The 10,802-nt window shown below is 36.2% G+C and overlaps 1 protein-coding gene across 3 annotated transcripts; it reads left to right on the forward strand.

The window, feature by feature from the left end:
• The first annotated feature begins 11 nt into the window (after positions 1-11).
• LOC117402257 (ankyrin repeat domain-containing protein 66) lies at positions 12-10,257 on the forward strand. Of its 3 annotated transcripts, XR_009328654.1 has the most exons (6): positions 12-159; positions 2,400-2,580; positions 5,761-5,989; positions 6,224-7,712; positions 8,152-8,890; positions 9,485-10,256. XR_009328654.1 is itself a non-coding variant. In XM_034003226.2 (4 exons), the coding sequence occupies exons 2-4, from the start codon at positions 2,442-2,444 to the stop codon at positions 6,501-6,503; spliced, it is 648 nt and encodes a 215-aa protein (XP_033859117.1). In that variant the 5' UTR covers positions 12-159; positions 2,400-2,441; the 3' UTR covers positions 6,504-8,131. The 3 variants fall into 3 exon arrangements, 1 of the variants encoding a protein (XP_033859117.1); XR_009328653.1 differs by having other exon boundaries at positions 8,152-10,257; XM_034003226.2 differs by lacking the exons at positions 8,152-8,890; positions 9,485-10,256 and having other exon boundaries at positions 6,224-8,131.
• The last annotated feature ends 545 nt before the right edge of the window (positions 10,258-10,802 follow it).

Consider the following 10,802-nt stretch of genomic DNA (forward strand, 5'->3'; position numbering starts at 1 on the left):
CTTCAGACAGAATGAAATCCAGGCAACTTCCATTTTTGTCACGCGGGGCACCCGTAGCTTTTCAAATACATGTGGAGGGGAAGGAGCTCGTTTCCATGGTTTACTCAACAAAACAAGGATCTGGAGGGAGCGTCGCTAGTGTTACACTAACTATTTATTGTAAGTATATTGATTAGACCTAAGGCCATATTCTTTGTATACGATTGCAATGCATATGTATGTATGTATGTATGAATGTGTATCATTCACAGATAAAGTATTTTGCTAAAATGTTTATAATAAACTTTTAAAATGATTACATTTCACTTGCTGCTACTGTGCATAAAGCATTCATTTAACTACATACAGAAAACAAATCGACGAAACACCGGTTCATGTGTATATCCCTGTTCCATAACTACTGGAAAAGGGGACATTACAATATAGTCAGATACATTTGCCTGTAAAACGATCCCATTATACGTATCCCATGGAGTTAAAAGAAATGTTGCTGTATTTAGTTAGATCATTCCAAATTGTACGTGCTAAGGCATATTTTCAAGTGAAAACAAGTACTGTATATCACTAATACATCCTGCAGCAGAGCCTAAATTCAAAATTGCAGCTAGTGTGGTGAACACGTTTATAACATATTAACAGTATGTCCAGATATACAACAGAACTTGGCAATAAATATATTTTAATCACAATTCGATTCACCAGAAATATGCACAAGATGTGAGTGTGACATGCAGACGGACAGACAGACACCCCCATACAGTAGACCCCCAGCATCTGATTTTCTCAGTTATGTTAATATCAGGTTTCATGACAATTGGATAGGTTCTAAAGATATATGGACAGGTGTAGTGTAGACAGAACAATGTAAGACTCCACTACACCCACACTCCACTACACCCCCTGTGCAGGGGATTTCATCCAGAGCGGGAGATAATACACAAACAACTGCTTCTAGAAGATTACACTGTGCTAGTGAATCAGCATTTTTAGATAACTGCTTTCTGGTTTTATCATACTTCTCTGAAATTACAAAAAGGAAGTGCCTCAGTTTATTTAACAACACATTTTCCAGTGCAAAACAACCCTGTTATATTACTGGATTCAGAATGCAGTAAATAACATGCACAAATACAAACACACTTGACACAAATGAAGGCTCTGAACCAGGGTTATACATTGTAAGACATTTAAATATACAGGTTGGTTTCCAAGAAAAGTAGTCTATAGGGTGAATTTTAAGATGCAATGCAAACCTATCACTGCAACAAAGAAAAAAATGCATTTTACTCCAGTGGGACTGTGTGCAGTATGTGCTGAACATTGACTTTTTTCAATCTTGATAAATAGATAGTTGAACACCCTTATAAATAGCTTCTTTTCAATTGACAATACTTATCTTTTATATTTTTTGGCATTTCCTTTTGAATATGTTTGAGCGAAAAGTAAAGTGGTGGCATATCCACTCTTGTGAAATATCTAAATTGTGAATGAAGTTTGTCTGGGGGGGACACACATCTTTTTCACTCCCCTTTTGCTCATGGGCCATGTCTTGCTTTACAGATGACTGTGACAAATGCTTTATTGGTATAAACAGCATCCCACGTGGTTACCTGTAAAAGAAATGTTGCCGTTTGTAGTGTGAGAGTTACACATGCTGGCGCTGCAGTATGTTTTCATGTGAAAGTAACAGCTGTCAGAATTGTGGTTTTGTGTGATTATATCACACATAACTGAAGGAAGTGCCCCATTTACAGTACTTATTCAACTACATTTTTTGTTGCAAAACTAGTTGCTGTGCATAAACACCTCCAAGTGCAGTAATTAATATGCACAAATGGAACTCCCTTCATAAAAATCTTATCACTGGCATGAAAAGCACATATTTACTCCAGTAGGTCTGGTGTTGAACATTGACTTTCTCAATTTTGATAATTAGTTTCAAGTTAAACTCCCTTATAAAACTTTAAATTGAAGCCTTAGTTACCAGGACTTTTCCTTGTTACCTCACTGAACATTCACATTTCAATTTAAAATAAAAATAAGGAATATGCTTTTGAGGTAGGTTGAAGATATGAACTCTAAGGTATCTGAACTAAAACTCAGGTAGACAAACATTTTGGCTATGGCTTCCATCAGTATAGTGTTATCAGCATAGGAAAAACACTAAAAGGTAAAAATAAATCCTTACTTTCCTTCCTGTGCTGCTTCTAACCAAGCTTAAATGTGCTATTTAATTATAGCCTCCAACTGCTGCAAGATGCTGCATGTTGGCTCGGAGTGTATTGTGGCAGACAAGTGGAGGTAGAATCTATATCTACAGCTAACTACTTTTGGGCATTATAAAACTATGGGATGATGTACAGTAGTAAATGCAGTTTCATTATATTTTTTTCTGATAGGTGAACAATTATTTTGCTTTCTTGGAGTTAAAAACGTCAGAGATGACTGAATTACACCAGGCTGCAGCTGCAGGAGATTGTGATCTGGTAGAAGATATTCTGAAAAAGGGTTTATGTAATCCAAATCATAAAGATATCGATTGGGACTGCAGGACTCCTCTACACTGGGCTGCTTCCAAAGGTAGAAATCAATATATATATATATATATATATATATATATATATATATATATATATATACAGACGTGCTCAAATTTGTTGGTACCCTTACAGCTCATTGAAATAATGCTTCATTCCTCCTGAAAAGTGATGAAATTAAAAGCTATTTTATCATGTATACTTGCATGCCTTTGGTATGTCATAGAATAAAGCAAAGAAGCTGTGAAAATAAATTAATTATTGCTTATTCTACAAAGATATTCTAAAATGGCCTGGACACATTTGTTGGTACCCCTTACAAAAGATAATAAATAACTGGATTATAGTGATATTTCAAACTAATTCATTTCTTTAATTAGTGTCACACATGTCTCCAATTTTGTAATCATTCAGCCTATTTAAATGGAGAAAAGTAGTCACTGTGCTGTTTGGTATCATTGTGTGCACCACACTGAACATGGACCAGAGAAAGCAAAGGAGAGAGTTGTCTGAGGAGATCAGAAAGAAAATAATAGACAAGCATGGTAAAGGTAAAGGCTACAAGTCCATCTCCAAGCAGCTTGATGTTCCTGTGACAACAGTTGCAAATATTATTAAGAAGTTTAAGGTCCATGGAACTGTAGCCAACCTCCCTGGGCGCGGGCACAAGAGGAAAATCGACCCCAGATTGAACAGAAGGATAGTGCGAATGGTAGAAAAAGAACCAAGGATAACTGCCAAAGAGATACAAGCTGAACTCCAAGGTGAAGGTACGTCAGTTTCTGATCACATCATCCGTCGCTTTTTGAGCGAAAGTGGGCTCCATGGAAGAAGACCCAGGAGGACTCCACTTTTGACAGAAAAACATAAAAAAGCCAGACTGGAATTTGCTAAAATGCATATTGACAAGCCACAATCCTTCTGGGAGAATGTCCTTTGGACAGATGAGTCAAAACTGGAGCTTTTTGGCAAGTCACATCAGCTCTATGTTCACAGATGAAAAAATGAAGCTTTCAAAGAAAAGAACACCATACCTAGAGTGAAACATGGAGGAGGCTCGGTTATGTTTTGGGGCTGCTTTGCTGTGCCTGGCACAGGGTGCCTTGAATCTGTGCAGGGCACAATGGAATCTCAAGACTATCAAGGCATTCTGGAGCGAAACGTACTGCCCAGTGTCAGAAAGCTCTGTCTCAGTCGCAGGGCATGGGTCCTCCAACAGGATAATGACCCAAAACACACAGCTAAAAGCACCCAAGAATGGATAAGAACAAAACATTGGACTATTCTGAAGTGGCCTTCTATGAGTCCTGATCTGAATCCTATCGAACATCTATGGAAAGAGCTGAAACTTGCAGTCTGGAGAAGGCACCCATCAAACCTGAGACGGCTGGAGCAGTTTGCTCAAGAAGAGTGGGCCAAACTACCTGTTAACAGGTGCAGAAGTCTCATTGAGAGCTACAGAAAACGTTTGATTGCAGTGATTGCCTCTAAAGGTTGTGCAACAAAATATTAGGTTAGCGGTCCCATCATTTTTGTCCATGCCATTTTCATTTGTTTTCTTATTTACAATATTATGTTGAATAAAAAATCAAAAGCAAAGTCTGATTTCTATTAAATATGGAATAAACAATGGTGGATGCCAATTACTTTTGTCAGTTTCAAGTTATTTCAGAGAAAATTGTGCATTCTTCGTTTTTTGTGGAGGGGTACCAACAAATTTGAGCACGTCTGTATATATATATATATATATATATATATATATATATATATATATATATATATACTGTGTGTATATATATATATATATATATATATATATATATATATATATATATATATATATATATATATAATTACTGGTTGGGAACCTTAGTCATTTTAATATTCTGAAGCAATATATCAGATTGTAGATACCATAGTTTTTGTCTATAATGTGTTTCAACTCTTTCAGCAATGCAGATATGTAAAGAGATCTAGGAAAAATAACTCCACTCAAAACAACAGACTGCTAGTGCAGTCTAGGAAACATAACTCCACTCAACACACCAAACCAATTAACCGGTATGCCCCACTATAATTCTTCTGTGTTTTCCATTTAATTAGTCCTTGTAGGGTGGTTGTTTTGCAAAAAGTTTAACTGTCATCTGTTACAAAAGGGTAAAAAAACTGAGTGGCCAGGAAACCGCTTAGCCCACCAAAAAAAAAAAAAAAAAAAGAACATGTGGTTTTGGTAACCCAGACTATCACCACCATTGATTGTTGTCTTCAAGAAACTTGGCAAGGCAAAGTACCTGTAACTATTAGGAACCATGGACAACATACAAATAAAAAGCTATTCATACATAAGAGCTCCAGGTCAGGAACAAAAGCAAGTGGCAGTAACATTATGCAGAGGTGAGAGGGTACTCTACAGTCCATACAGTCTTTTTTAAATTTAGTAGTCGCCAATTAGTGTTTTTTTGTTGTTGTTATTTTCTCCCCAATTTAGTAGTGTCCAATTATTTTTGTTGAGCTCAGCTCACCGCTACCACCCCTGCACTGACTCGGGAGGGGCGAAGACTAACATGCTGTCCTCCGAAGCGTGTGCCGTTAGCCGCCTGCTTTTTTACACACTGCAGACTCACCTTGCAGCCACCCAGAGCTACAGCGTCAGAGGACAACGCAGCCCTGCACCTTACAGGCAAGCCCGCAGGCACCTGGCCAGACCACAGGGGTGGCTGGTGCGCAGTGAGCTCAGGACACCCTGGCCGACCTAACCCTCCCTCCCCCCGGGTGGTGCTCGGCCAATTGTGCGCCGCCCCCTGGGAGCTCCCGTCCACGGTCGGCAAAGGAATAGCCTGGACTTCAACGGCGACGTCTAGACTATAGGGTACATCCTGTACTCTACGCGAGTGCTTTTACTGGATGCGCCACTTGGGAGCCCCATGCAAGGTGTTTTAAGAGCATAAGAATAAGCTATCATTCTTCAAACCAGGTGTTTATTTCGACAGGCCATTATTATATATCACTGTCTATGGCTGAACTTTTTTTGGAGCTATTAACCCTTTGGATCATTAGGCACAATACTGTTCTTGTTGAGTCTGTAATATTCACAAGAACTGCTCTTCAATGGGTACTCTAGGATCTAAAATGCTTACTCGAATTAGTTAAAATAAAAGGCTAGGATTTATGTGATACTGTTTTTCACACTGTGTAATACTGTTGTTCGTTTGCTATCCTTTAGGACAAGCTGAAACAGTAAGGATTCTGGTAGAGCATGGGGCTCGTGCTTGCCTTAGGACTGACACTGGCTGGACTCCGGCTCATTTTGCTGCTGAAGCAGGAAGGCTGGTGGTCCTCAGAATGCTACACTCACTGCATGCTCCTGTTGACAAGGATGACTTGTTTGGTGACACACCTGCAAGAATTGCAGCAATATATGGACATAAAGAATGTGTTAAGTTTCTAGAAGTGTAAGAAGTAATAACAGTATATTTTTAACAGTTTGATTTATCAATCATCTATAACTGCTGAACCCTCAATTTCTAGTGCTAAAATATTAAAGTAATGTAAATAATTTAAATGGACATTTCTCCACTGGGGAAAAAAAATAATGTTTGTCTTTGAATTTATTATTTTTCTTTTAGTATTTCTGAATCATAATTATGTTTTGATCATTTTAAGCATAATGTATTTTTTCGTTGCAGAGCAGAACTTGAGAGCAAGGATTACCGGCAGATGGCAGAGTCCAGAGGCATTACTTTGGATGACACGGATGAAGAATGGGAGCAACAGAAGAAAGACATGGAGGAAAATAGGTTTTCATGTTTGGACAAAAATGCTAAAGCATTGGAGAAACAAAATGAAACTACAGCAATTGCCTCTAAAGGAAAAACCAAGTTGGAGACACAGTCAAGAAAAAATCGAAATAATACATGTAGGCCTAGACTCCAGAAACATGGTCCAAAAGCTCAAGCTAGGAGCTAATACACAGACTACACGTGCAGGGATGATTCCCAAAGTGTGTGTATATACCGCTTTGTAATAATCTAGACTTTTGACAACACTAGTCATTTTGTAGACATTTTGTCTGATGTTTTTGCAAAAACGGGGACCACCAAAACATACAAAAAAAGAATTGATGGAATAGATATACAGTAGTTCCAGATTTTACAAATACTGTACACATACACAGACACTTTCAGTTTAGCTGATTGACATACTGTATCCTGTATAAATATGCATGTATACATAATGTATATGTCTAAATATGGATTTATAGACATACTGTATGTGGAATGTAGTGGCAGGGCAGTAGTGTGGAGTAGTGGTTAGGGCTCTGGACTCTTGACCGGAGGGTCAAGGGTTCAATCCCCGGTCGGGGACACTGCTGTTGTACCCTTGCGCAAGGTACTTTACCTAGATTGCTCCAGTAAAAACCCAACTGTATAAATGGGTAATTGTATGTAAAAATAATGTGATATCTTCTAACAATTGTAAGTCGCCCTGGATAAGGGCGTCTGCTAAGAAATAAATAATAATAATAATAATAATGTTATCAGAAATAAGAAAATTGCCTACTTTGTGGCCCATGCAATAAAGATGTACCGTATTAAATGTGTCATGCAAGTACTGTACTTACTGTTAAATTTTGTGCATTTTGCAAATACTGTAGTGGCTGTTCAATTTTGTGAGTGAGCTTTTACTGTTATGCAAGTACTGTATGTTATGCGTCATTATTTTTAGTTGCAGCTCTTGTCATGAAACACAGCGTAAAACATTTTATTTCAAATGGTGATAAAGAGGGAGTCTTAAGAACTTATGTTCTGGTTATCTGTTTGTATTTTTTTTCTTGTTTTTGAACAAATGAACAAAAATCCATCCAGAAAGCAAGTATATACGTGCAAACTGTTTATATTTATGACCATGCCGAAACTGCAACTTTATTACGCAGCGGCCACAACTACTTGATAAAAAAATCACGATTTTCTTACAGCCTTATATATATGTATGTATGTATGTGTAATATATTGATAATCTTTGTTTACACTAATCATTGTGGTCCAGTGGTTAAAGAAAAGGGCTTGTAACCAGGAGGTCCCCGGTTCAAATCCCACCTCAGCCACTGACTCATTGTGTGACCCTGAGCAAGTTGCTTAACCTCCTTGTGCTCCGCCTTTCGGATGAGACGTAATTGTAAGTGACTCTGCAGCTGATGCATAGTTCACACACCCTAGTCTCTGTAAGTTGCCTTGGATAAAGGCGTCTGTGCTAAGTAAACAAATAATAATAATACCAGACACATACTGTAGACACTGCTGTTCTGTATGTGCACTAATGCACTAGGTTCACTAGAAGTATTTTGGCAAGAAGGTTTGTTAACTCCATTGCCATAGCTTTATTCAGATTTAAGCAAATAAAATAATAATAAATCTAAACTGGCAATAGAAAGCCCTAATTTGTCTGCATGTTTTCTTTTCTGTGCTTCAGTTAATAACTGATGAGAAATAGTGTTGGCTGTTTCCTTTTAACTTGTATTTGTCTAAAATATGTTTTAATTTTCATATACATGTAGTGCTCCATATTAATGACATGGTTTGTTAGTTATGTATGTTTTTTTTTTTTTTTTGTACAGTAACTGGACAAGAAAAATGAGAAATCAATGCAAGCAGGTGAGTAGGAACTGACATATACTGAACTTTCCATAATATAAAATAGAATTTAAGGGTATTAGGCCGGTAAAGTCAACAAAGTAGGATGTTTCCCCAAAGAAACAGGCATTTTCCAAAGTATTTAGCACATTTTAGTTCTTTTTAAATCATATGGTTGGCGGTTAAAACATTCAGTTCCCTTGTTAAGATTATTGCTGGATCATGCTACTCTGTAATGAAAGATAGACGGATAAAATTGACATTTGACCCTTGTAACCCTGTTTTGTTAAGCACACTCTAAAACAGAGTTCCAGCACACACAGAGTTAATCACGTGCATACAACGTGCAGGGAACAGGTGACCTAACTGAAAAAAGTAAATGTATCTTTTTAGAGGCACTAGAGAGAAGCTTCTAGAAAAACTGACAAAAAAGACAAAGTAAATTGCAAGCAACAGAGCAAGTCATTAGAGCAATATATAGTGCTTTTATTTTTTTTAGAAATAAATAAATAAAAAGCAAGCAGAGTGTAAACAATAGAAAATACGTTTTACTTATTTTTGGTAAATAGAGAAAGAAATCGCAAGCAACAGCAAGTTGTTAGGATTTATTTTGCAAACAATATAGTGTACCTATGTATATATATAGTTTAAAGGAATCCTTGAACTTTGGGAAAAGAGCTGAAGAACTTCAACGCTTTAGGGACTGAGATCTGTGATTTTCTGGTGAGTTATAATATATTAAAAAATAACTTAAGAAAAACGGTATTTTTGTTTATTATTGTTCTGCAATACTGTATAAAACCAACCAGAATTTATTTGTGTTATGTGCTTTTGAACAGTAATGGTAAACAGAATGTGTACTATGATATATTTTATTTTTGTATTATTTTAAATGCAATCCTTATGTGTGTTTTGGTTAAATTGAAAGAAAGTGAAGCTTACGATTCTGACAGATAGTAAGGAAAAAAACCCTGTAAATTAAATGTAAACACATTGAAATTGTGTTTATAAAGAGATGCTGTAGAAATCATTTAAGTTAAAAGAAAGATAAATATAACTACGCAGTTGCAAAAGAAATTAAAACAAAGGCAGAGGAATACAGAATTTGTGAAATGCTGTATACTTTTATTTCTGTTTTAGACAAAAGGTTTATATAAACGCACATTTCTTTTTTGTTGATAGTATACTGGAAAATTAAACTGAAAGAAAAATACACTATGAATAATCTGCAATGTTAAAAGAAAAAAACGATTGTTTAACTGTATATCGAGTGAAAATTATTTAGACCTGCATAATGATGTGTGTTCCAATATGTAGGTTGGTTTTTTTGGGGGGAAACGTTTCTTTGACCGAGAAGCCATCACCATTCCTTCTTACCAGGACTGATGATATTGTAACAGCTATTCAGCAGCAACGTTATCCACAGCTGTGAACCAACTCTCTGCAACGACTTCATTTCAATTATTTTATTGGCCTAAGGATTGAACTGAGTGGTAGGATAAACCTAACTGGGTAGATAAATGAATGGACGGTGAACTGTGGATTGTGCTTATTTGTGCTGTATCAATTGGTGATGTGCATGATGATTTAATATTGTTACTGTTTTTATTTTCTTTAAGAAAAAAAGATAAATGTCATATGCAAGAACAGTAATTACACTTGTTGTCAAATTATTTCTTTAGATTACCGGTATGTTACTATTGTGCAAATCAATGAAACCAGTCTCCCAACGAACCTAACGGTAACCTGGAAGTATATTTCACTAAAGTAGGGTTACACCCTCATGATTGTTGTGGATTTTAATGGGGTTTTTATGTTCATAATGACTGGTCTTGTGTACACTAGCATAAAGTATTTTGTCAAAATGTTGTTGTTGTTTTTTTTAACAAGATTTAAACTAGGTCAACTAGAATAACAAATGTGGATTGCTCCAGTGGTTACATTATCTGTGCAGGGATCTCCACACACCAACCCCTATATAAGAAAGAAAAAAAGAAAATGCACATTGGTAAGTAGAGTAGATTGCTTCAAGCAGCTGTATTTAAAACAAGGTTCAATATGTGGATTCTGTGGATGGCCTTTACTTTGTGAATGCTCTTATACTCTTCATCAGGCAATCTGTTGATTTCAAATGCAATAACTGCAGTATTTCTTTAAAATCCAAAACAAAAATCATTTATATATATATATATATATATATATATATATATATATATATATATATATATATATATATATTTTTTTTTTTTAAATATATATATATATATACAGTATAGAATATTGTATAGGGTGCTGTATGACATAAGCTGATATCCGCCCCACAGGTTTGAGCAGCTGCTTTGCCTGTTTATTTTAAAGGCTTCCTCGGTCAACATTGGTTCAATTTCCATGGAAAATGAAAAATAAGTCTCACTTTTTTCTCACTCTTTTGGTAGTACTTTCAGGTTGTGTGTGTTTCCATGTACCAGTATAGTGCTAAAAAGTGGTACATTGTTGGAATGTGGTACACATACTAAAACTGGACCTGTGTAATGTCAGAAAGTGGTACGCTGTCAGATTTTGTTACTGGTGCAATCAATTGCAATCAGAGGTACATTTCCCATTAATTACAGATTCTTTTCTTGCAAACTTAAAC

Source organism: Acipenser ruthenus, chromosome 5 (assembly GCF_902713425.1).
Source record: "Acipenser ruthenus chromosome 5, fAciRut3.2 maternal haplotype, whole genome shotgun sequence".
Classification (NCBI taxonomy): Eukaryota; Metazoa; Chordata; class Actinopteri; order Acipenseriformes; family Acipenseridae; genus Acipenser; species Acipenser ruthenus.